This window comes from Antedon bifida, chromosome 6 (genome assembly GCF_963402885.1).
Source record: "Antedon bifida chromosome 6, ecAntBifi1.1, whole genome shotgun sequence".
NCBI lineage: Eukaryota > Metazoa > Echinodermata > Crinoidea > Comatulida > Antedonidae > Antedon > Antedon bifida.
Genome location: NC_136231.1, coordinates 12,870,850 through 12,894,665, shown reverse-complemented (window position 1 = coordinate 12,894,665; position 23,816 = coordinate 12,870,850). Strand labels below are relative to the sequence as shown.

The following is a 23,816-nucleotide window of genomic DNA, read 5'->3' as shown; positions in this document are numbered from 1 at the left end:
GACTCTTGTAGTCGGTTTTCCTCTTTGTCAGGTTGGTAGAGAATGGCGGAATCTTACATCTTAAAATTCCATGGATATTCTTGATACTTTCACTTCATCCTACAAGAATACTCACCTTAAATTCTATTACCTAGAGTATTATTACACAGTGAAAAGGTTAGCACCAACAAATAAATCATATATGATGGAGCCCTTCTTTTGTGCTCAAACATTGGTGGATGTACTAATGAATGTGACTGGAGTTGAATTGTATGAAAATTTAATTTGAAAGATCGACTGAAATATTCTCTCCATGAAATGAATATAAAACATTCATTATTTGTTTTTTAACACACCTACTGTGAATTGTGTTTTTTTTAAAATGCGACTTAGTTTAGACTTTTTTGTGTAGAAGGAAGGCTAGGCCTAGAGCTGCTGTCTGCTTCATAGCAATACGAAAGAATGAGAAAAATGATCTAATCCTGTTTTTCACACCTAAAGCTTTTAATTCGGCAATAACTAGAAATTTTAAAAGCTTCTCGACTCCGTCACAAGTAACAGACAAATCACCGGAAAATCACCATTTGGCCTGATGATACGCTCTGAATATGTTGTGAAATGTTGTTTCAAAACAAGCAAGTCCAGCTGAGAATATTTAATTGAATATCCACAGTACATTTTTGGTACGTCTAAAAAAATGTGAAGAAGGATTTGACTGCAGAGCTGCAGCAATTATAGATGCCCCACTCTATAGATTGATCTTTATTGATTTATTCTTATATCTTCACCAACCAGTCTTTTTTTCCACACACAAGATAAAATACTCAAAATTTGTACAAAAAGGTGAACTTTCATATAGTACCATTCATTATCAATACTAGACAGTTTCCATACAGTGGAAATAATACCGAACAACACATGATATGTTAATTAATTATTGAGGGGCAAGAATACAGTCAAATTAGCAAATTCTACAATAATGAAAGATAATAAAAACAAACTTACTGTATTAAGATTGATAAGGTCTGCTGTCATCGACAGTGATGTCACTAAAACAGTGGAACCTCCAACTCCAAGTAGTACTGTAGGTATATATATGTATTTTCCATTGTGTATAAAATAAAAACATACACAGGCAACAAGAATAAGTAGTGCACCTATACCATATGTTATCTTAAGAAAAATAAGAAAAACTGTGTTTAAGTTTTGAATTTTAATTCATACATTACAAACATTTCTTGTAAATTTAAGACCATTTTTGTTGTTGAAGAAAACATATGCCATCAATAATGATCTAAATATTAATGTTCTGAAATATTATGGCATATTGTATGTTTGTATTTAATACACTGTACTAGATTTTTGTTCGATTAAACTGATCTGATTACAGTACAATGAATTTCTTTCTGTAAGGTGGATAAATGGCTAGATCAAATTACATTTCATTTAATGGTTTATCGGTGTTGATGATAACATTTGAATATTTGTTGTGAACCAAGTTAGATACATACCTTCCTACCCAAATGGTCATTAACAAATTTGACAAACACTGATGCCAGGAAACTGCTGACATACACGACTAATGGAATGATAGCAACTGAATCCTAAAAAAGGAAGTAAAATTTAAATTATAATATGGTGCTCTGAATTTTCACATAAAGAACCTATAACACATTGAAAATGATGCATCAGAAGTACAATACATGATTGTAAAACATCTAATTCAATACCAGATTTGGTGGAAAAACTGAAAGTGTACTGTTTATAACACTCGTTTGTTTCTGAATTTTTTTCTTTTCCTTTTGTAAGAAATAAAAAAGAACAATGTATACATACTTTGTTTGATTGCAATGTTTCTAGAAGGTACATTGGAATGTAAACCTGAGAAATGTTCACCATCAACCTGGCACACATGTATATCATTGCAACCTATGGTAAAGAAAACAAAACTTACATGAAAAATGTAAACTATTGCACTATTTAACACTTTTGGTATCTATATTGACACTTTTTAGCTGATCATTCATACTAAATGTTTAATAGATATGAGACCTGATAAAATTGAATCTGTTTTAACCAACATCTCCATCTCATTGGCTTGCTTCTCTGATTATTTGCCTGGATTGACCGATTGCCAATTGATGCATTTTCTCTTGTTCCTATATGAAATATACATGAAAATACTAGTCCAATTCCAACCACTAAAAAGGACAATTCCTGCAATAAAGAAACAAGAATGAATATTATACACATAAGCCAAGTGAAAATAAAATATTTCATCTTCCACATAATGATTTATTTGTTCCATTGCATGAGTATAAAACATTCATAATTTGTTTTTACACACTTACTTTTAACGAGAGGCAAAGGAAACGCAACTCCAATTTTGAATGAGGAGTAGAACAATTATAGATCAGTTTTCCATTGTGTATACAAGAATGAACATGCATATAATATTTTTTATTTATGAAACTTTGTTTCTCTCTTGGAGAGGACGGATAGCCACATAGCTGTAATAAAGCTAGTGGCTTAATTAATCAGCCTCTGCTTTAACTAACTTAACTTACAAAAAATCCAAACAAAACAAAAATCACTAAATTTACTAAAGGTGCTTTAAAATATTGTCAAAGGTTGTTTTTAAATGATAAAATAGTTTTGGAGTAAACACCAGATTGCAGTTCCAAAGTGAGATAACAGAACATATGATGAGTTAAATGTCTGCGAACAAGCAAACAGAATATTAAAGGTATCTGAATGATGAAAACGTGCCGATCGACATTTAGGTTGAACAGAAATATCAGAAGGAATAAAGTGAAAAAGCTAACAAAACAATTATAAGTATGAACGACACTCTTAACATATATAAAAAATTAGTCTTATAACAGAGAGGGAAGATGTATTCCATGATTTACAAATTATTTTCAATGTAAATTTTTCAATTCAAATTTTTGAACTCGTTCAAATCTATAACTTGAATAAAATTCAATGGGCATATACTGAAATTGTACACTTGATGATGTAAGTGTGAAATGGAGTATTGATTGAATACCATTTGACCCATAATCATCATCAAATAACAATATACTGTATACTACTACTATATATAACTATAAATATATATATACAGTACTACTACTACTATAACAAAAAAAAACACAAATATTTGTCAAAAAAATGTAATATTTTGAATGGCATTGTGGGATGAATATTGTGGCAATGGAGCTATAATGGAGTATGTTGAGTATGACTATTTTATATATATCATATTTTTTTTGGATGAGAGGATATTTAATATAACATTTGCCGTGAATTTAAACTAAATGAAACAATAAAGAAATACAATGTAAACTAATGCATTTGTCATGAATGTATGCCTAGTTTTATCTGCTTAGACCTAATGATCAGAGTGTTTTAAACGCAAGGCATTCGAATGTTGATCGTTGTGTCTGAACACCTTGAATTTTAACGCCATGGATTACCGTACACCTTGCGTCAGATAACAAATTTAACGCCGTAAATCTGAACTAAAACTTTATTAGATACTTGTTTAATCCTCGTCAAAATTTGAGTATAACCCTGTGACCTAAACATCTGAACCTGAGCAGCATTTTATGTTAAATCTTGCATATGATATTTTATTTTATAATTCTCAAGCACTATTAATGAATATTACATAGCCTATGTAAATATGTGAACGCAATTGGTTGAAACTGCATCACATTTATTTACTTAGGTATAAAACACATATACAAAACAGCAGCCATTGGCTAAAAAAAATAAATAATAATATATCAAATAAAAAATAAAATAAAAAATAACTATATATTATAAAACACAAAATACAATATAATTCGTTCATAAAATTAAGTACGTAATTAATATGACTACCGCTGCGAGGATCATAAATCGTATATATCCTTGAGTACGATGATATTGACTGAGTAATTTTCGCGTAACTATCGTGTCCCTGTCATTAAACATATAAAATCCAGCAAATTCTCGAGTACGATGATATTGACTGTGTAATTTTCATGTGGCAACACTCGCATTTGGCGGTAAATAAACAAAAGTCATCTACTGAGATTTGAACTCGCGACGAATTGTCATTCCATCACAAGACAACGCTTCATCCGCTGCGCCACGGAACTTGCTTGAAGAAATTAATCAACTAAACTATTTAAACTATGCATACATAGCGCCCTCATTTGTTGTTAGTCCTCCCTAGATGTGATGAAAGACCGTTTGTGATTGATTAATACTCACAGTGGTAACTCGGTACACGCGCGACGTGGCGAACATCCGGTGATTCGGCTCGAAAGACGAATTATTATTTATTTGGCCTCCTCATAATATTATTTTTTTAATAAATATTAATTAGTAATTATCTGTATATTATTCTTCGCAAGGTAAGGTGTCTAGGCAGGCTTGTTTAAATACAATACAAAAAGGAGGCCTAGGCCTAGCCTAGCTACCCGACCCAGCAGATACTCTAGCCAACTACTACCATTGTTGGCTATGTAATATCAGATATCGCCTTTTATATTGGTGAAATATAAGATTTGACATTCCTAGGGAATGATATTATGTTCTCTGGGAATATATATATCCCTCAGCTAGCGCTTCGGGAAATATATATTCCCTCGAACAAAATATCATTCGGGAATGTAAAATCTTATATTTAACCTCTAAGCAGTCAATATCTGTATAGTTGTTTTAATAATAGTAATGATATTTTTATACTGTACTTCCAAGGGCATGACTATACTATCACTTGAGTGGCGAAGCAAATCACTGTACTTTGAACAAACTGTAATAATTATATAGTTAATATTCCATTAATTTCAATTATTTACCATAAATTGGGGCTTGTCTGCTGGTGTTAAGTTTCCAGTGCTTGTCTTCATAATGACATCAATTAATATCAAACATAATGTATACACTAATATATTGGAGATAATGGTGAAGGCATATCTATAAGAAATATAATAATAACTGTATTTTGATTCAATCATAAATTATTAAAATTAAATTTTAAGTTAATTGCACTACTATACCAATAGTTTAATGCAATCTGAACAGTGATTTTGTATGTCTTAAGAACAATACATTATAATTAGAAAGAAAAGGTAATACAAATTGAAAATAGAAATATTTTGTACCAGATTTCTGACAGGGACCACCATTAAAAATAAATGTCATGGTAAACCATACATTTTTATGATAGTAAAACACACCTTGAAATCATAAATTCCACAATTCAGTATCCTGAACAGTTTATGCCATGGAGATTACTTTACATGATGAGAAGAAATCAAGGTTTTGCAATAATGCAAAGCAAATCCTTGATTCTCAATATAGGCCTCTATCTAAACATCTCAATGCTGAATAACACTAATTTGTCAATACTTGGTATGATTTTTCAGAATGACATACCACTCCACCTAGGTATAGCCAGCAACATTACTTTCATGATGGTAGTGTCAAGTAAAATCACATGGACATATAACAAAAATTCCAGGTAAGATATTGGTTTAGTGACGTTTTAAAATATTTTATGATTATTATTATGCCTTTGTTTTACATAGGAGCTACCCAGAGAGCAGTTTATTAGAAGCTACCTGGGAGAGGAGGGGGAGAGAGAGATAAAGGGGAGAGAGAGATAAAGGGGAAAGAGGTAGGGAATGATAACCAAGTTGTCACACTTATCTAAACAAAATATTTTAATGGATATTATATTGATTGCACTACCACCACCAAAATGAACTGTGTTAAAGTTGTATCATTGTTTTATTGATATTTTATTCAATTTCACTTGTTATTGTAATTAACAAGGCATGTTCTAGTTTTTAATTATTTTTTTTCTGTATACATTAACATACATAATTTTTATATAGTTAAAAAAAAACGTTTTAGACCATTTTGAGCATTTCGACAAAAATTTTTCACACAAAACATCAAAGTGTGCAGAATAGCTTCAAATCGCATTTGGAGACGTTTTAGACCATTTTGTGATTTTCGAAAAAACTTGTTAACATAAAAACACCAAAGTGCTTAGAATAGCTTCAAATCGCAATTGGAGACGTTTTAGACCATTTTGTGATTTTCGAAAAAACTTGGTTACACAAAAACATCAAAGTGCTTAAAATCACATTAGAAACCGTTTTAGACCATTTTGAGGATTTCGATAAAACTTTTCACACAAAAACATCAAAGAGCACAAAATAGCTTAATATCGTATTTAAAAACGTTTTAGACCATTTTGAGCATTTCGACAAAAATTTTTCACACAAAACATCAAAGTGTACAGAATAGCTTCAAATCGCATTAGGAGACGTTTTAGACCATTTGTGATTTTCGAAAAAACTTGTTAACATAAAAACACAAAAGTGCTTAGAATAGCTTTAAATCGCATTTGGAGACGTTTTAGACAATTTTGTGATTTTCGAAAAAACTTGGTTACAGAAAAACATCAAAGTGCTTAAAATCTCATTAGAAACCGTTTTAGACCATTTTGAGCAATTCGATAAAACTTTTCACACAAAAACATCAAAGAGCACAAAATAGCTTAATATCGTATTTAAAAACGTTTTAGACCATTTTGAGCATTTCGACAAAAAAATTTCACACAAAACATCAAAGTGTACAGAATAGCTTCAAATCGCATTTGGAGACGTTTTAGACCATTGTGTGATTTTCGAAAAAACTTGTTAACATAAAAACACCAAAGTGCTAAGAATAACTTCAAATCTCATTTAGAGACGTTATAGACCATTTTGTGATTTTCGAAAAAACTTGTCAACATAAAAACACCAAAGTGCTTAGAATAGCTTCAAATCGCATTTGGAGACGTTTTAGACCATTTTGTGATTTTCGAAAAAACTTGGTTACACAAAAACATCAAAGTGCTTAAAATCTCATTAGAAACCGTTTTAGACCATTTTGAGCATTTCGATAAAACTTTTCACAAAAAAACATCAATGTTAATTGAATCTTATTTTCACCAATAAATACATTAATAGATGGATTCCACCAAGTGTTTAGCCGTCTTTTATAGTTGCTCTTGTATATTGAACATGGAGTATGCAATAATGAAACATGTCTGTAAAATCATCAATTTAAAGGATTTTATTTGTTACTTTTTATGTGATTGACCTTCATCTAAGGTGAGGTTCACAATAAAGTTAGTTAACAAACTTGTGGTCGAAATACAAGGCAGGTGCGAAAGGACACCATTAAAGCTTAGTCATAATTATTGAAATCATTATTTGCATTCACAAACAGTACTGTATGTGTTCTTTCACAAAGTTTTTCGAATCTATTTTCACCCACACTAGATATGCTGCCTTGATAGGCATAGTTTAAAAAAACTGATCCACAATTTAAAACCACCAATTTGTAAGACATCCAATATGAAAAAATAAAATTGAATAATTTCATTGGTTTATTCCCATAAAAGGGTTTTTTGGGCTAATCCTTGCTATCAGAGTTTTAATTGTTTTACATTTTAATTAATTGTTTTATTGTTATTATTATGTATGTGTAACTCTAAAGCTATAAAGTTAAATCAAATCAAATGTGTTGATGTAATGATGTTTTTTTATGTTTAAATTATTTTAGTGTAAAATATTGTATAGAAGTATAGTTCAAACCTGATTGCATTTAACTCTGTTCGTTCACTTTTATTACTTGTTAGTTCAGGTAACAGGGCTAAATGAGAGATCTGTGTTGATGCCCATCCAAATTGAAAGATGACGATAAAAGGAGCATAATAAACAAACTTAATAATGCTAGTAGTGTCATCATGGCAACCGATACAATCATTAAAGATAAAAACAAAACTGCAAGTCACACAAAATGTTCCTGGAATAAAAAAAAAATTAAAACATAAAACAATAAATAGTTTATCTTTATTTAAGATAAATAAATTTAATGTGAATAATAAATGTCAACAAGATTTTTCCTGGATAGTTGCTGTATGGCCTTGCCTAGGCAAATAAAAAAAAGAAAACCAACATGGTAGATTAAAATTACGGGCTATACAGTCTAATCTTATACTTATATAGAGCATAGTCACCATGAATTCTCTCCAAAAGTGCTTTTTTATCAGTTTGCTTTCATGGATAAATTGCATACACTTTATTCATCTAATAGCACAAAATGCTAAGATCCAAATTACTATTCCTTGTAGATGATGCTTGAACTTGATGTTGTTGAGCTTGATGAAGAACACCTTGAATTGCTTATGGATTTTACTGTTATATTATCAAGCTAAATGACACACCACTTTCAGCAGTAAAAATCTTTCTTATAGATTGGCTCGGTTCTGTGCATAATCTCTTTCCTCAGAACATTACATAAATGCAAGGATTTGAAAAGCTGCCACAAACTTTGGAAGACTCGCCAGTTGTGCCCGGAGCCTTACAAAACAGCTCACACTGCGAACTAAATTCACAATGTACAAAATCTGTGTCCTGAGCATATTGTTCTATGGGAGTGAAGTGTAGATCCTATACCTATTTTTATATCCAAATAAATTAAATTTTAAAATACAGTGGAGTCTAACTATACTGATCACCTTTGGGATGATCGACTTTGTTTGGTTTCTGCAAAGTTTGCTTTGCTCAACTCGTTTTCCCAGGCCAGTTAAGGCCTAGCTTTTCAAATGGTCTTAAAACTGGAGTGCTAATAAAACAAAGAAACTTGACCTTATAATGAAAACTGCAAGTAAAGTAATAGGTAGAAATGTCAATGTTATTGATGTAATAATATATACATGTGATGTTATTAGCCAAGTTAAGAAAACATTGGAGGTACAATCCGCTGTCCTTTAAAATGCAATACTACACGATGTAGGCAATCATTGGTCCACAACTCAATACATGTCTCCAACTCAACATTTCAAAGATAAATAAGTTTTTATTCCTCTTGTAACCATGTAATTTTTCTAATTTTAGTCTGTATTGATATTATTTATTACTGTTGAGTGTTATCTTTTTCTGTTTTGTGTGTGTAATTTAAGGCAAACAAATTTCATGTTCGCCTTGTTGTGGTCATGACAATAAAGATTTATCTTATCTTATCTTACTACTACAAATAAAACAGTATTAACACAATACAATGTGTTTAAGTAATATACCGTTTTTACTTTTACATGCGGATGAAAAATAGTATTGTTCCTAACCTACAGTATTTTCTCGATCTTTCTTGGTCATATAGCCATATCAGTTTGTGCACCATCATAAACTATTATTGATGCAACTGCCTAACTCAATAATTAACATATAAAAGAATTTTGAATACATCAACATAATTACAAAACATGTTAAAAATAATAAATTAAATTTGACATACCGTAGCCCATTACTTTCTGCAAAAAAATGGTTTCATATTTTTCATCATAAAATCTTTAGTTTAGTTAATTAGCTCATTTTTCTTAAAATTATAAGATTGTTTCATAAACTCACCAATCAAATGCCATGTTTTCCGCCTTCCATAGCGACAGGATATGTCTTTCCTATCAGATTCATAGCCAATGAGAGGTGTGCATATACCATCTGTGATTTGTCCAAGAAACATGAGGTAACCTGCTATATTATTTCTACAGTAGGAACCAAAAGTGAAGAATCATTTATTAAAGAGTTTGAATATATTTTTGAGTAAAGTAAAAGATGCTTTAACTGCATATAATAATATTGACATTGACTTACTCGAATTTAAGGACTTGATGAAAAAATAACAGAAGATAACTGAACCACATTGATGCACAAAGGTCATTAAGAACATGGCCGACACCATATGTGTAACTTCTGACTAGTGACAAGGTTTTTGGTTCTTCTGAGGTCATTTTGATCTATACCTGTGGTTGAATACTTCTATTCCAAGAAAAAAAATAAAAAGGTTCATAAAAAAATGGAAGAAACTCCTACAGACACAGTTCAGTTTTGTCATTCACACCATATATTGTCCCTTTATGTGTTGTGTTGACCCACAGCAGAATAATTATGTCTTAAAACTATTCAATGTTGAAGCATTGCCCACCTCAAACAGACTATTCCAAGAATCTATAACCCTGCATGCAAAAGAGTATTTCCTAACATCCAGCCGAGATTTAATTTTATAAAATTAGACACAAGTCCACTTTATTGCCAAAATCTTTACAATTTTGAGATTTTTTTTAACTTAGTAGAATCATTAAATAATGTGATAAATATTTAAATAATTTATAATAGTACAAGTAACTATATTTTAAAGTTTTGATTAAATAAATTGCATGCCATGTAGGCCAACAGTTTTGAGAATCTGAAATGGTTTAAGGATATTTTTGCTGTGTCAGTCTAGCCCTCCCTTACTGATATTCTAATAATGTCTGGGTGGGATGAGTTGCAGGATAATTGAGTTAAATTTCTGAAGGAAAAACGTTTTAAATATATCATCTAGAGATTTCACTTCAACACTCTATTGGCCTTATTTAACCTACAATTCTCTGAATTTAACATTGATATATGATTGATTGGAATAAAACATATGAATAAGATGGGAACTAACATTAAACCGTCATTTTATGTACTGTACAACATACATCCTCTTATTCATCTAGACATGGAGTTCTTTAGTGTTGTTTTCCCAGTTTAGTTCATTATCAATTATTAATCCCAAGTACTTGTGTCTATCTAATATTTCCACATTCTCATTATTACAATATTTACATGATTAGTTTTATTTTCCTCCTAAAATCAATAACCAGTGTCAAGTGATTGGACAAATCCCTTACTTTGCGTCTACGTCCTTACGTTGTGACTACGCCCTTACGTTGCGTCCTAGTGAGAACTAAGAATTAAGGGAGGTTCTGGCGATAGAGGGCCAAAATCACATATTATGGCTATTGTACTGTATACCTAGTTGAGGTAATTACCATACAAAACATTTATTTTTTAGTAACAAAGGTCTTATACATGGCTGCAGTCACGTGCTCAAGTTAGTGTTTACCGACCAACCAACATATTGAGCTGTAGAGTCGCGTTGCATGCAACTAAAAAGGTGGCCGCGGCCGATTACGGGAGGCACCAAATGCACTAGGTAGATAGGAAGAACAGCCGTTAAGGGAGGTGGCCACTCATGGAGGTTCAACTGTATAGACAAATAAAACAGTAGAAATTACACAGAAAAATTGTACCAACACAGATAAGCACTACAACAACACAAAAACTTCTCTCGCACTTTTATGATAATTAAGAGTAATGTATTGAATGCTGCAGAACAATCTAAAAATAATATTATATTATAGTCAGCCTGTTTACGAGTTGTAGGCTAATCATCAATGGTCATTTATTACAATTATTATTATTATAACAACACCACAACAACACAAAAACTTCTCTCGCACTTTTATGATAATTAAGAGTAATCTAACTTAATTCACAAATTTAAACATCAAAAATACAAACATCAAAAATACACTCTTCTATTTATCTTTTATAACTTTAGAGTTATATAAATGTGTTGCAATAGGGGCAAAAGAGCATCTGAAACATTTTGTTTTAGTTTTTAGAGCGCGTAATCTGATACCAGAATTCATTAATTCCTAACTTAATATATCAGTAAGTAAATGAGGCTGGATTGTATTGAATGCTGCAGAACAATCTAAAAATAATATTCTAGCAAGTTATTTGGATATTCTCTATAAGAAAATTGATTGCTATCAAGCATACCATTTGTCACACTATTTAGTAAATTTTTTTGGTGTAGTGTCTAGGTTTTTATATTAAAGTTAAAAATTTACAAGTTGCAGCTTTAACACAAAATCAAAGAGAGAACTGTATACCTAGTTGATGGTAGATATTGTTTTTTCTGTTAAATTTGTATGAAAAGAATTGAGCATTGTTATGATTTTATATTTCAGAGAAACAGCACTTCCAAATATATCCAAATATATTCAACTACTTGACTTAATTATAATCATTACTTTATTTCTCAATGACGTATTCAATTTTTTTTCATTGTAATTATTAATAGTTATAAATTAAGTAAATTTGTTTTAATCTGAAAAAATTTAATGCGATTAATTTTAAACAATATCTAGCTCCAATGCTCAATTCTTTGGCGTTTAAATTGCATAGCATAGGCCATCTAGATATAGTACAGTATGTCGATATAAAGACACAAAGTGGACAGGTTCTACGTAGTTGACGTACCCAGTTCCGCCATATTAGGTTAGAAGTCATCCAATGAACGTTATCAGTAAATCAGATAACTAAACCAATCGAGGAGAACCACATAAACCACCCAACGACAATCAAAGAGCTAAAGAAACAATACCCTGCAGGGCCGTACGCAGGGGGTGCGACGGGTGCGAATGCACCACTCCTTATTGCAAAAGGTCCACATTTGATAGAGTCTTAAAATAAATCTGTAGTGTATTATACATTATATTCTCTAGTCTTGATCTCATTTATTCAAAATAATTGTATTTTATAACAAAGAAATCATAGTCATTCAGTAATTTTTTACCAACCAGGTACAGTACCACAAAAAATAAAGTGAACAATATTGTACCGCGTGCCAACACACACTGTAGTGTTAGATGGCGCGGCACGTACAAACAAGTGAACAGCAAATAAAGTGAACAATAATATAATATAACAATTTATATACTGTAGTGCACATATCCACTAAAAGTGCTCAAGGCGCTAATCACAACACTGTTTGTTTATGCTTCATTAATATTATATGACTCAGCAAAAAGGTATGATTTTAATGATTTTTTAAAAGAATTAATTGTATGGCAATGCCTAATCCATTCAGGAATGTCATTCCACAGACGCGGAGCATTAATAGAAAAAGCACGATCTCCAAACGAGTGGTGAGATTTCGGTTGAAATAAAAGCAACTTATTATTGGATCGTAAATTACATTTATGAGAGTATAAGCCCAGCATATCAGTCACAATAACAACAATAACTGCGTGCCAACAAACACACTGTAGTGTTAGATGGCGCGGCACGCACAAACAAGTAAACATCAAATAAAGTGAACAATATTGTACCGCGTGCCATAGTCAGCCTGTTTACGAGTTGTAGGCTAATCATCAATGGTCATTTATTACAATTATTATTATTATGGGTCGAAAAGAACAACATGAACGGAAAAGAAAAGCAGCTGCTAAAAAATGTAAGTCTCTGGATTAGTGGATCAGTAAGACTAAGAGAGACCGAGCTGATGGGCAAGAAGAAGGTGAATCGAAAGAGACGCAAAAAGAAACACAGACCATGATGACACTATGCCTAGTACTAGTAGTACTACTAACAATAATAGGTCAGCTAGCATAGATCGTACAGTAGATGCCGACGAGAATACTGTATTCATAAAAGATATTGGTGTAATAATAAAATGATAATGTTACTCTTAAAGAATTGGCCAATGCAAGAAATAGGCATATCATTTTGTGGACGGCAGTGCATTGCATTTAGAGGTAATGAACATGTTATGAAAAGGAAACTTCTTGGCAGCACTACAAATGATTGCTAAACATGACAAGATTCTAAAAAATCACCTTTGCTGGTATTGGCCTTTCAAACAGAAATTCAAAATATACATCACCTAGAATTCAAAATGACATCATCTCAATCATCGGCCATAATTTAATCTGTAATGATCTACCGTATATTTCGGTGTATAAGAGGCACTTTTGACACGCAAATTTGACCTCTAAATTTTGGGTGCGTCTTATGGAGGTATACCTCCATGGTCATACACAAGTAACTTCCTCACGCACCCTAAAAAGCTAGTTAACAGTGTACAACTAGCTAGGAGGCCTACCTAGCCTATTAAAAATAGTGTACTACTCTGCAATGTAGGCCTAGCTAGTGGAAGAGTCCATTAATTACGGTGGTGTCACATTTTAATTACACAATAACTATTTCCCTTGATCACGGTGGTTTATTTTATTACATCTCTATGTTAACAATCACATAATTTTATAATCATGTAGGCAATAGTTCGTATGTCAAGCGATACTAAAAGAGCATGTTGTTATTGTGTTAAGTAGCTTCCCCTAATCTCATAATGTATATGGCCAACAGTGCTGGCCAGGCAAGGAGCACATGGTTAGTGCTTCTCTCCTCCTCATACAGACTACTATAGCCTCTGCTGTATAAATGCATGCATATGGAAATGGAATAGGAAAGATTTTCATATATCATACATGATATTCCTGGTTCATTCTCAGCCCAAAAAACTATGATGGAGCTGCTAACATGTCGAGTGACAATGTTGGAGGAGAATCAAAGAAAAATCACCAAAAGCTGTGTACGTGCATTGTAGTGGACATTGCCTGAACCTGGTAATTGCACACTCATGTTCTCTTCCTTGCACAAGAAACACCATAGAAAAGCTCAAGACTTGCTGTTGGTTTTTCTTAGCCAAAGTGTGAATTGTCATCTTCAGCCAGTAATTAGAAACGCTTTACCAGAGGAAGGCAGACATCTTAAGGGACTTCTTGACTTAGGTAAGACTCGGTGGGCAGCCAGACACGAGGCATATACCCATTTCTACCAAGCATACAACTACATCGTTACACCATTGGAGAATATTGCCCATGGTATGAACGCCGAAACATGTGGAGTAGAGATGCAACATCTTTATTGGCAAGTATCACATCTTTCGACTTACATTCCTTATAATCACATCTTGCTGGAATAACCATAAAACTACAAGGGAGTTCAGCAATATTATTAAGGCATACTGTGAGGTTTTCAAAGTGAAATCGGTATACAAGGCAATCTCTGATAATGTAGATTTGGAATTTGCAAGGTCATATAATCAAGCAGTCACAATAGCTAATGCTGTAAATGTCATGCCATCAATGCCACGAACAGTTCTGGTAAAGACCTTGTTCCACTTCAGGTCAACCAGCATGTTACAACATATGATGCAGATAAATCACATACATGGACACCAGCAATTGTAAAGGAAGTGGGCAAGGAACCTCGATCATATATAATTGTACCATCTAGGGCGTGTCTACAGATGGTTCTCGAATACACAGTAATTTCAGCCTAAAAAAACTGGCGATTTCAAATGTACGTACCGCAGGACTATAATAAATTGTCGTTTACAGAAACGAATAAATAGACACAATGATTTATGTAAAATTAGCACCCTGGGAATTAGGCCTACTTCCGAAGGAGAAACTTGTCTTAAAAATGAGTCTAAGTTTTTTATTTGAACTCATTTAAACAAACCCAATTTGTATTTTGTATATAACATTAGAGTTGAAGGATGGGGAAGAGGATGGGAAGAACAATTTTTAAATATATTCTCTATCTACTCAGTAACAAAATATTGTTTTAAATGTTGTATAGGCCTATCAATAATATACCACTAAACACAGTAAAACATTTACGATGTAATACTTTTTTAAAACTGTCCCTGTTATAGTCGATTGAAATAGTAAAGTACATGTAACGATTATGCATTTAAGCCAAACCCGCCAAAAATACATAATACATACCATCCACCAATAATTAATTCGTACAACATTCAAACCATCCAATATTATCTCATGCAGTTCCATGAAAACTTAAACCATTCACTTAGTATCTACACCATCAAATACAATGTGTGACCATCTACCACTAGGCCAAACGACAATACGCCGAACAAACTACCCATAACACAAACCATCTAAAGAATGTTGAGCCCAGGCAGCAATAATTGAATTAATCTAACGTTAATACAAGTATATATCAGCCAACTCATTTATCAACATTTCATGTAGTTCATGAACATTTCAAACAAAGCATCTTAATTATAGTTCATCGAATTCTAATTCTAATACATTGCCTGTTTTATACACCGTTCACCTGTTCAACAGTAGAAACAACTGTATTGCACACGATACACCCGTTCGTGAGTTCAAACAATAATATTTGAAGCATCGATTTTCCAAACAGCGATTTTTCGCACCGAACGTATTTTCTTGAGTTAAAGTGGTTGCATTTCAATCACCTACTTTTGATTGGCCAGTATTACACACCGTTCGCTTGTTCATGATTTCTAACAATATTTGAAGCATCGACTTTCCAAACGGCGATTGTTCGCACCGAACGTATTTTCTTGAGCTAAAGTGGATGCATTTCAATCGATCCAACTCGGCCCTAAACCGTCTCGGCCCTAAACCGTCTCGGCCAGAGTCAAGTCGGCCCCTAGTCAACTCGGCACCAAGTCAATTCGGCCCCACGTCAACTCGGCCCCAAGTCAACTCGGCCTCAAGCCAACTCGGCCTCGAGTCATCTCGGTCTCACGTCAACTCGACCAAAAACTAATCGGTCAACTCGGCCCCAATAAAGTATGAAACGCAAAAAGCGAAGCGAATTGATAAAAGAATAAAATAATTTTAAATATATTATTTTTTGTAAACATTTTTATTTTACTGTTATCTAATAATATGATATCTATCTAATAGGCCTATATCTAAAGAATATTTCGATTCATTCTGGGAACATCCTTGTAATGTTGGCCTATCAAAATATATAGCCTAGGGCCCTAGGCCTAACTAACAAACACATACTGAAACTATACATCACAACTATTAATATAGATAGATACTACTTATCAATTAAACGAAAAACGACAGAGTGTGTTATAATTTATATTGAATTTTCCGTTTTATTTTGTCTAGGCATGTGTAGGCCTAACCTTACTAATCCTGCCATTTTAACTATCAGCACATTTTGCGTTCCATACTTTAATGTGGCCGAGTTGACCGAGGCCGACTTGACTTGGGGCCGAGTTGACTTTGGGCCGACTTGACATGGGGCCGACTTGACTTTGGCCGAGATGGTTTAGGGCCGAGTTGAACTGCACCCGTACGTACGTGTACATTTCTATCTACATTACTACTTTTTATTTTAATAAAAAATAGTAGGTTAGAAATTATATGTACAGTAACACTAACAGATGGTTCTTGTAAAGAAAAATACAATTTGCTTTGTAAACATTTGAAAAAAAATGTATACATAGGGCCTAGTATTAGTAACATACATATACAGTATTCTTGTATGTTGTAATGTATAGAAACACATGCTTGCTTATAAAGCGTTTAATATTGTGTTAATTTAATAATTATTGATATCTTTGCCGGTGGAAATTTTGAATTAAAATGAACAAGTTTTTTTTTTATTAATTTCAGAAACCATTGGTATTGTTGACATTTTGTAATAAAATGAAGAGTATGGAATACAGAAAATAAAAACTGATATTCATGATAAGATGATAGTCTAGTATCACATAAAGCTTCCTGGAAAATTTGTTATTCTTAAATGTATTTGTAGTCGTGTCAGTACCGTAATTGAATGTTTTTACTGTACTTTGCATGTATTTTTTATGATTTTCCATTCCATTTTATATATACACAATAGATAATAATATTAGTTGTAGGCCTATAATTTATTTAAAAATACTGCATTGTTAATACATAGATTAGGGTACTGACTAAACACATACGTAATTTCATATAATATTTAGAATTCCTGTTCATTGCTGTTTTCATTGTATGTCTATTGTTATCACTTTGTGGTACAGTATAAATTTATAATTTGTTAATCTATACATGGCCTTCATGATTTATAAGAAAAATAAGTAAGTCCAAATAAAATATTAGTACATTTCGCAAACTCTCTGTTATTTCTTTTCAACGTAGAAAAGTACTTAATTGAAAGAAATTTTTACTCATACAAGAAATTTGATTCAAATAAAATTATTACAAGATGTTAGTTGTGTATCAGATATTTTTGTACTAATACATTATTTTTAATAATTTGATTTATTAATTTGATATACTGTACTGTAATAATAGGATTTAGGCTACATTATTTTGTATGTATTTGTTTTATTCTTATAAATACAATTTCTTGAATCTAGACTCTTGGAAAATATAATTTTTTAATTTTAAACATATATTATCCCCCTGAAAAAAAAAAAAAAAATTTTTGTATAAAACATTTTATTGTTGAATATGTTATTTTAAAGATGTATTGTCCCTTGAAACACAAAAAAATGAAGGTCAAAATATTCTAAATTTAAATTGGCCATATCAAAGTAATATTAAAGTTATTCACTTTAAGTTGAAAATTTGAGCCAAAAGCAACAAGTTTACGTAATTAACAGGTAAATTAGTTTGATTACATTTCGTCTGGAAAATCGTCGTGAGCGAAAGTAAACAAAGATTTCAAACCACGAGTACGCATTATGCATATGCGAATTAGGATTGTTTACAACTCGTCACGGTTGAGAAGGTATTTTCACACAGATCGTGAGGAAGTTTTATGATTATGCATACAGAGTAGCCAAACAAGCGCGTTTCATTATGGGGTATGTTTTGATTGAAAACTTTGACTGGAAGTCAGAGTTATTTTTTTAACAAAAAAACGTCTGTATTTCAGTTAAATGATTTTTTTTTTCGACTAATTTTTGGTGATAGTTAATAACTATTATGATACTTCAAAATGACCCACCTTTTTTCGAAATCTGTTATTTTTTATTTTTTTGGAATTAGTCAAAGGGACAATACATCTTTAATGTCACATAATAGTCCAAAAATTGGATTGGCAAAAAAACTATTTACCGGAAAAAACTATAATTTAAAGTAACAAATAGTCAAATTGACTGTCAGGCAATGGGTTTAAAGACGAAAAAAGTTATCTCAATAGGATTTACTTATTTAGTTTGTGACCTTAAATTATATCTAAAACATGTGTTATGAAATCAAATGTTAAACAAGTTTTCAATAAAATAAATTAAATAGATAATTAAAGTTGTTAAGGGCATTTAATAGTGAATTTGGGGTTTCCTTTAAACAATTGGTATTAAAGTCACCTAACACGATCACTTCGAGGTCTAGGAAACGACCCCCCGAAGAACAATCAGATTCAAGAAGATCATAAAAGTTGTTCTGCGTTGGAGGTCTGTAGCACGTTCCGATGAGTATTGGTTTTGTCTTTGGTAATAGTAATTCAATCCAAACAGATTCAAAATAAACGCGATGTCCTCTCTGATGTACACACATATCCCTCCTCCTTTCCGGTCTCTGTCCCTTCGTTGAATAACATAATTTGGAATTCTTATCTCTGCACATATTGAATACGGTGTCATTCAACCACGATTCTGTTATACCGATGACTGCTGCCTTCGATTTAAAAAAGCAAGTAATTTAACACTTTCAATTTTTGGTAGCAGATTTCTAACATTTAGATGGTTCAGGTGTCAAGACATCATTGTTTAAGTAAGGTAATGAAGCCCGGGTACATTTTTTTTTACATCTTTGCCAATCAAATTACCATATTCTTTCGTTGAGATGTTAAGAAAAGAACAGCATAAACGTATCCATTCATGACATTGGTCGCATGATATAGCTTTGCTGTTAGAACGTACTCCTTTATCACATCTGACACACATAGATGGGCCTGGACATTGGTGGATATCGCCACAAAGTAATAAACATATAGTTATGCACCAATTGATACCATTTACACAGTTTGTAGTAAGAGCAGTGTTTGTTGAGCTTTTCCTATTGTAGCCATGCCATAGCATGTACCTATTGCTGAAATGGTACTCCCCTGCAGCACTGCATGCTAGCTTGATGTATTGCGAATATAATTCGATGCATCGTATAAATCGTCTTTTGAGGCCCAGTTCAAATGCACTTCGTGCGGTGCAATTCTGTTATAAATACATAATAACGGCCATATAATAACGAATAAGCACTTGCCTGATAACATTTTCAAGTTTGTGTATACTGGCCGAGTATTCGTGAACAATAGACTGGCATCTAAGTACCGCAGCCGTGTGCCCGGAAATGCAAATCTGGGAATTCCTTCACTGTAGCAGTCTCGAAAACATCAAAAATGCGAAAAAACTTATGAATAAGGCACCAAACTAATAACAGGATAACTAAAAGTGATCATAGATGCAATAAAAATCAGATCACATCCAAATAACGCATAAAATCAAAGAATCTCAATCACATCAAAAACGAAAATCAACTGAGGAGCTCAGCTCCAACACGTCCGTCTTGTCCGAAGGCGTGTGCCGATGTAATTTACAAGAAGACTGGTCACGACACCAATATAACATACTGGGTGTCTAGAAAACTCAGATCTCAGATATATCTGAGTTTTCTAGATCTAGAAAACTCAGATATCTGACTTTTCTAGATCTAGAAAACTCAGATATCAATATCTGAGTTTTCTAGTTCCAAAATGGAACTAGAAAACCCAGATCACCAAATGGATCGTTCCATTATTAATAGAGGGTAGCTTGTTTGAAATACTACAGTATTATACGTTTTCTTACTAATAATAATAATTATTGTAACTTGTAGTAGCAGCCTACGACTTAAATCATAAAAAAATACAGTATACACCTTTTAAAATGTAGGCTTAGCATTTAGGCCCAGCCTAGCTAAGCAAACTCAATTCAAGGCTCAACGTGTGGGCGTTATCGCGATGTATCGCGAAGAGTAGGTCTGGCCCTACTACTAGGCTAGAAGTGGTCAACTCGTACCCAAAATAACTCGTACCTATTCCCAACTTGGCTAAGTCGTACCTCAACCAACTCGTACCCACACCAACTCGTATATACCTAATTTTTAAACCTACATTTTAACGGTAACGTGCACTGTATTTTCTTTATGATTTAAGCCGTAGGCCGCTTCTACATGTTACAATATTAGTAAGAAAACGTACACAGTAATCAGTTTTAATAATACTCTAGTATTTCAAATGACCTACCTTCTGATTAATAATGGAATGATCCAAATGACCTACCAACCAATCACATGATGATCTGAGTTTTCTAGTTCCATTTTGGAACTAGAAAACTCAGATATCTGAGTTTTCTAGATCTAGAAAACTCAGATATATCTGAGATCTGAGTTTTCTAGACACCCTAACATACTGTATAATATATCGTTGATTACTATATGTTATGTTCCCGAACCTACCCATATATTAATTACCTGAATTAAAATTATCCCGGTCACGGTATGACTGTATTGCTGACTCGACTGCACCTTCGACTTTCATCCTCGACTGTTGTTTCTTGAATAGTAAAGCCTGGTTTCCATGAAATCGCTACAGCGTTTCCATTAAACCGCTACACGCGCAGATGTCGCCGACGCAATCGGGAAGGCTTCCCGATTCATCGCAGTCAAATCGGCAAAGTTCAACCATGTTCAACTTTGCCGGCGATGAATCGTATATGCGTACCAAAGAATATTTAGCGCTCGCGTACTAGATCCCCGATAAATTCTAGCGTTTCCATAGAATCGCTACGCTCTGTCGTGTAGCGATTTTATGGAAACCAGGCTTAATGTAGTAGTAGCCTAGTAGTAGTATTTGGGAACAGACGATCAGGACCACGGATGATCAGGCCCAAATTTTGTCGTCTTCTGTGTTGGGCCCGATCATCTTACCAGTTGGTCCCGATCGTCCAGTATTTTCAGAACCACGTTGGCCCGATCATCTTACCAGTTGGTTCCGATCATCTTAGTGTTGGGCCCAAAAGTCTTTTGTGTTATATAAAATAATGTTCCACATTTCATTCCTAGTGGTTAGTGTCAACATGCTTTTCTTGCGTTAATTAAGATTTTAATTAAAAAGTTTAATTAATTTTTCTGATTTTATCATAATTTTCCCCTAATTAACACTATTGGTTTTAAGAATTTCTTACCAAAAACTCTCGATTTATGAATAAATGTTTGATTGATTTTGATTGTTATTATTGTGTTGTATGTATTCCCATATTTAATTTTTGCTCTATACAGTGTGATCATGGATTAATATAAGGAATCAAGAAGAATCCATGGTGTGATATAACTTGACTTCTCTTAACACTTTGACGCCAAACACGAAGATCTTCGTTTTTGGAAACACAACGCTTGACTGCCAAACACGAAGATCTTCGTTTTTCACGTTTTTTTACGAAATCCGGTAGATAGGTTAATTATTGGTATATACTATAAATATGAACACTATATTCGGTCTGGACCGTCAATATTTTACAATTTGAAAGTAACTAATCTGGTTACGAACGACTGTCAAAATGGTACCTGTCGAAATAACAAACACCGCGCATCACAGTAGCGCGTAGAGCGATGGCTTGGCGAATTGTGTATCGGTCGCGCGCTAGCTATGCCGCCGAAGCATTACAAAGGTTTTTGTGGATTGACATGTTTGTTTGTTATCTGAATAAAAAATAATGGAGTCATTTTCAATATGAAGTATTTAATTTTATTATTTTATGTATACCCTAATTGTTTTGGTGTTTTACTGAAAGTGACCGAGTTTCATGCAACAAACTTGTTTTGAAATGGTATGGATATTATCATCAGTTTACTATCTAGGCTAGTAGTACTAGGCTAGCCTAGGCCTAGTCGTAAAACGGTTCCGGACCAACTTTAGGCCTGGTTAACTAGGCCTGGTGTCTTTACTATGTGGATTTTGGCGAAACATTGATGTAAGATTTATGATTTATAAAATGTAATACATTTTTCGATAGTGATAACTTGTTTTTATAGGCCTATCGGTGCCGTGTAAGTAACTTTTTTTGTTGTTTGTTGATCTCACCGGGCGATATTTTCATATTGTGATGCCTTGCACAAAATAGCGAATATCTCGACTTTCTTGCGCGAAACTACGAAAAACTCAAAAAGTGGGTTACTTTCATTTTACTATTACGATTTACATATTGCGATTTAAAAATTGTTCTTGGTACCATTGTAAAGCTAAAATCTTTATGATTATTTTAGTCTAAATTACATATAAATCAGATCACATACATGGTTTCAATCAGCTTTAATAAAAACATCGAATTGGGCTAAAAACGCTGGCGGTGGCAGTTTCTAACTGGAAAAACCTCTGGCAGTCAAAGTGTTAACAACTCGACAAAATTAATAGCACATTAAACCTGATTCAGTAATACACCTATTTCTTTTTTTTCTGACTTTAAATCGAATAATTATTTTGGAGATCCAATTATTTTTTTAAATTTTCCGAGAATGTTTTGGGCCCGATCGTCTCTGGTCCCGATCATCTGTCACCCTTTTGATGGGCCCGATCGGCTAGCTAGCCAGTTCTAAATTTTAAAAGCCTGAATCAGGCCCTAATAAAGTAGTGGATCTACTTACTTACTAGGCCTATACTATACTAGGCCTAGCTAGGTTAGTAGTAGTAGTAGTAGTAGGCCTAGCTAGGTAGAGGTAGGCCTACTAAACTAGCGCGCGGCTAGCCTAGGCCTATATAATAGGCCTACAGCACTGTAGGCCTACCTAAGCTAGGCCTAGCAGCTAGGCCTACCCTAGGCCTAGCTAGGAAGAAAGGGCAAATTTTTGGATGGAATTACCCAGCGGCAGGATGCACTGTAGGGTTCGTCATATATCAATAAACTGAAAAGAAGTGCGAAACAAACATCATTATGTTCAAATTAACACCCGTTCGTTTATACAGCAGTAGAAGTATACACTGAGTCACCTGACATAATAATGGAGGTATATTCAGAGCGTCATTTTCTGACGACTGGAGCATTCTCTACTTCCCTACGGAGCGCCATTTATGCCTTTACTAACTTCAATAATAGAAATAATACTACGGTAACTGCTCAAGTGGACCCAATTTAGCACCAGGGTAGCACAGTGATATAAAATAGAAATAAAGTCACTAAATTATAATATCTTTTCGTATGTTAAAACACCGTGCTCAAGTGGACACAATTTGGCACCAGGGGAGCACAGTGATATAAAATAGAAATAAAGTCACTTAAGTTTCAATATCTTTTCGTATGTT

The 23,816-nt window shown here is 33.1% G+C and overlaps 1 protein-coding gene across 4 annotated transcripts in view; it reads right to left on the bottom strand.

Annotated features, from left to right (window-relative positions):
• The window catches only part of LOC144845451 (major facilitator superfamily domain-containing protein 12-like), a 32,257-nt gene extending 8,758 nt beyond the window's left edge, over positions 1-23,499 (bottom strand). The window contains exons 1-9 of one of the 4 annotated variants that reach the window (XM_078702802.1): positions 23,377-23,499; positions 9,687-9,851; positions 9,444-9,577; positions 7,629-7,839; positions 4,833-4,950; positions 2,032-2,196; positions 1,816-1,908; positions 1,491-1,583; positions 985-1,152 (exon numbers count right to left, since the gene is read on the bottom strand). In XM_078702802.1, coding sequence (XP_078558928.1) covers positions 985-1,152; positions 1,491-1,583; positions 1,816-1,908; positions 2,032-2,196; positions 4,833-4,950; positions 7,629-7,839; positions 9,444-9,577; positions 9,687-9,823 — 1,119 coding nt within the window. In that variant the 5' untranslated portion in view covers positions 9,824-9,851; positions 23,377-23,499. Of the gene's footprint in view, positions 1-984; positions 1,153-1,490; positions 1,584-1,815; positions 1,909-2,031; positions 2,197-4,832; positions 4,951-7,628; positions 7,840-9,443; positions 9,578-9,686; positions 9,852-20,992; positions 21,083-23,376 lie in introns of those variants that run through there. The other 3 variants (XM_078702804.1, XM_078702803.1, XM_078702805.1) reach the window with 3 other exon arrangements.
• Positions 23,500-23,816: the final 317 nt, after the last annotated feature.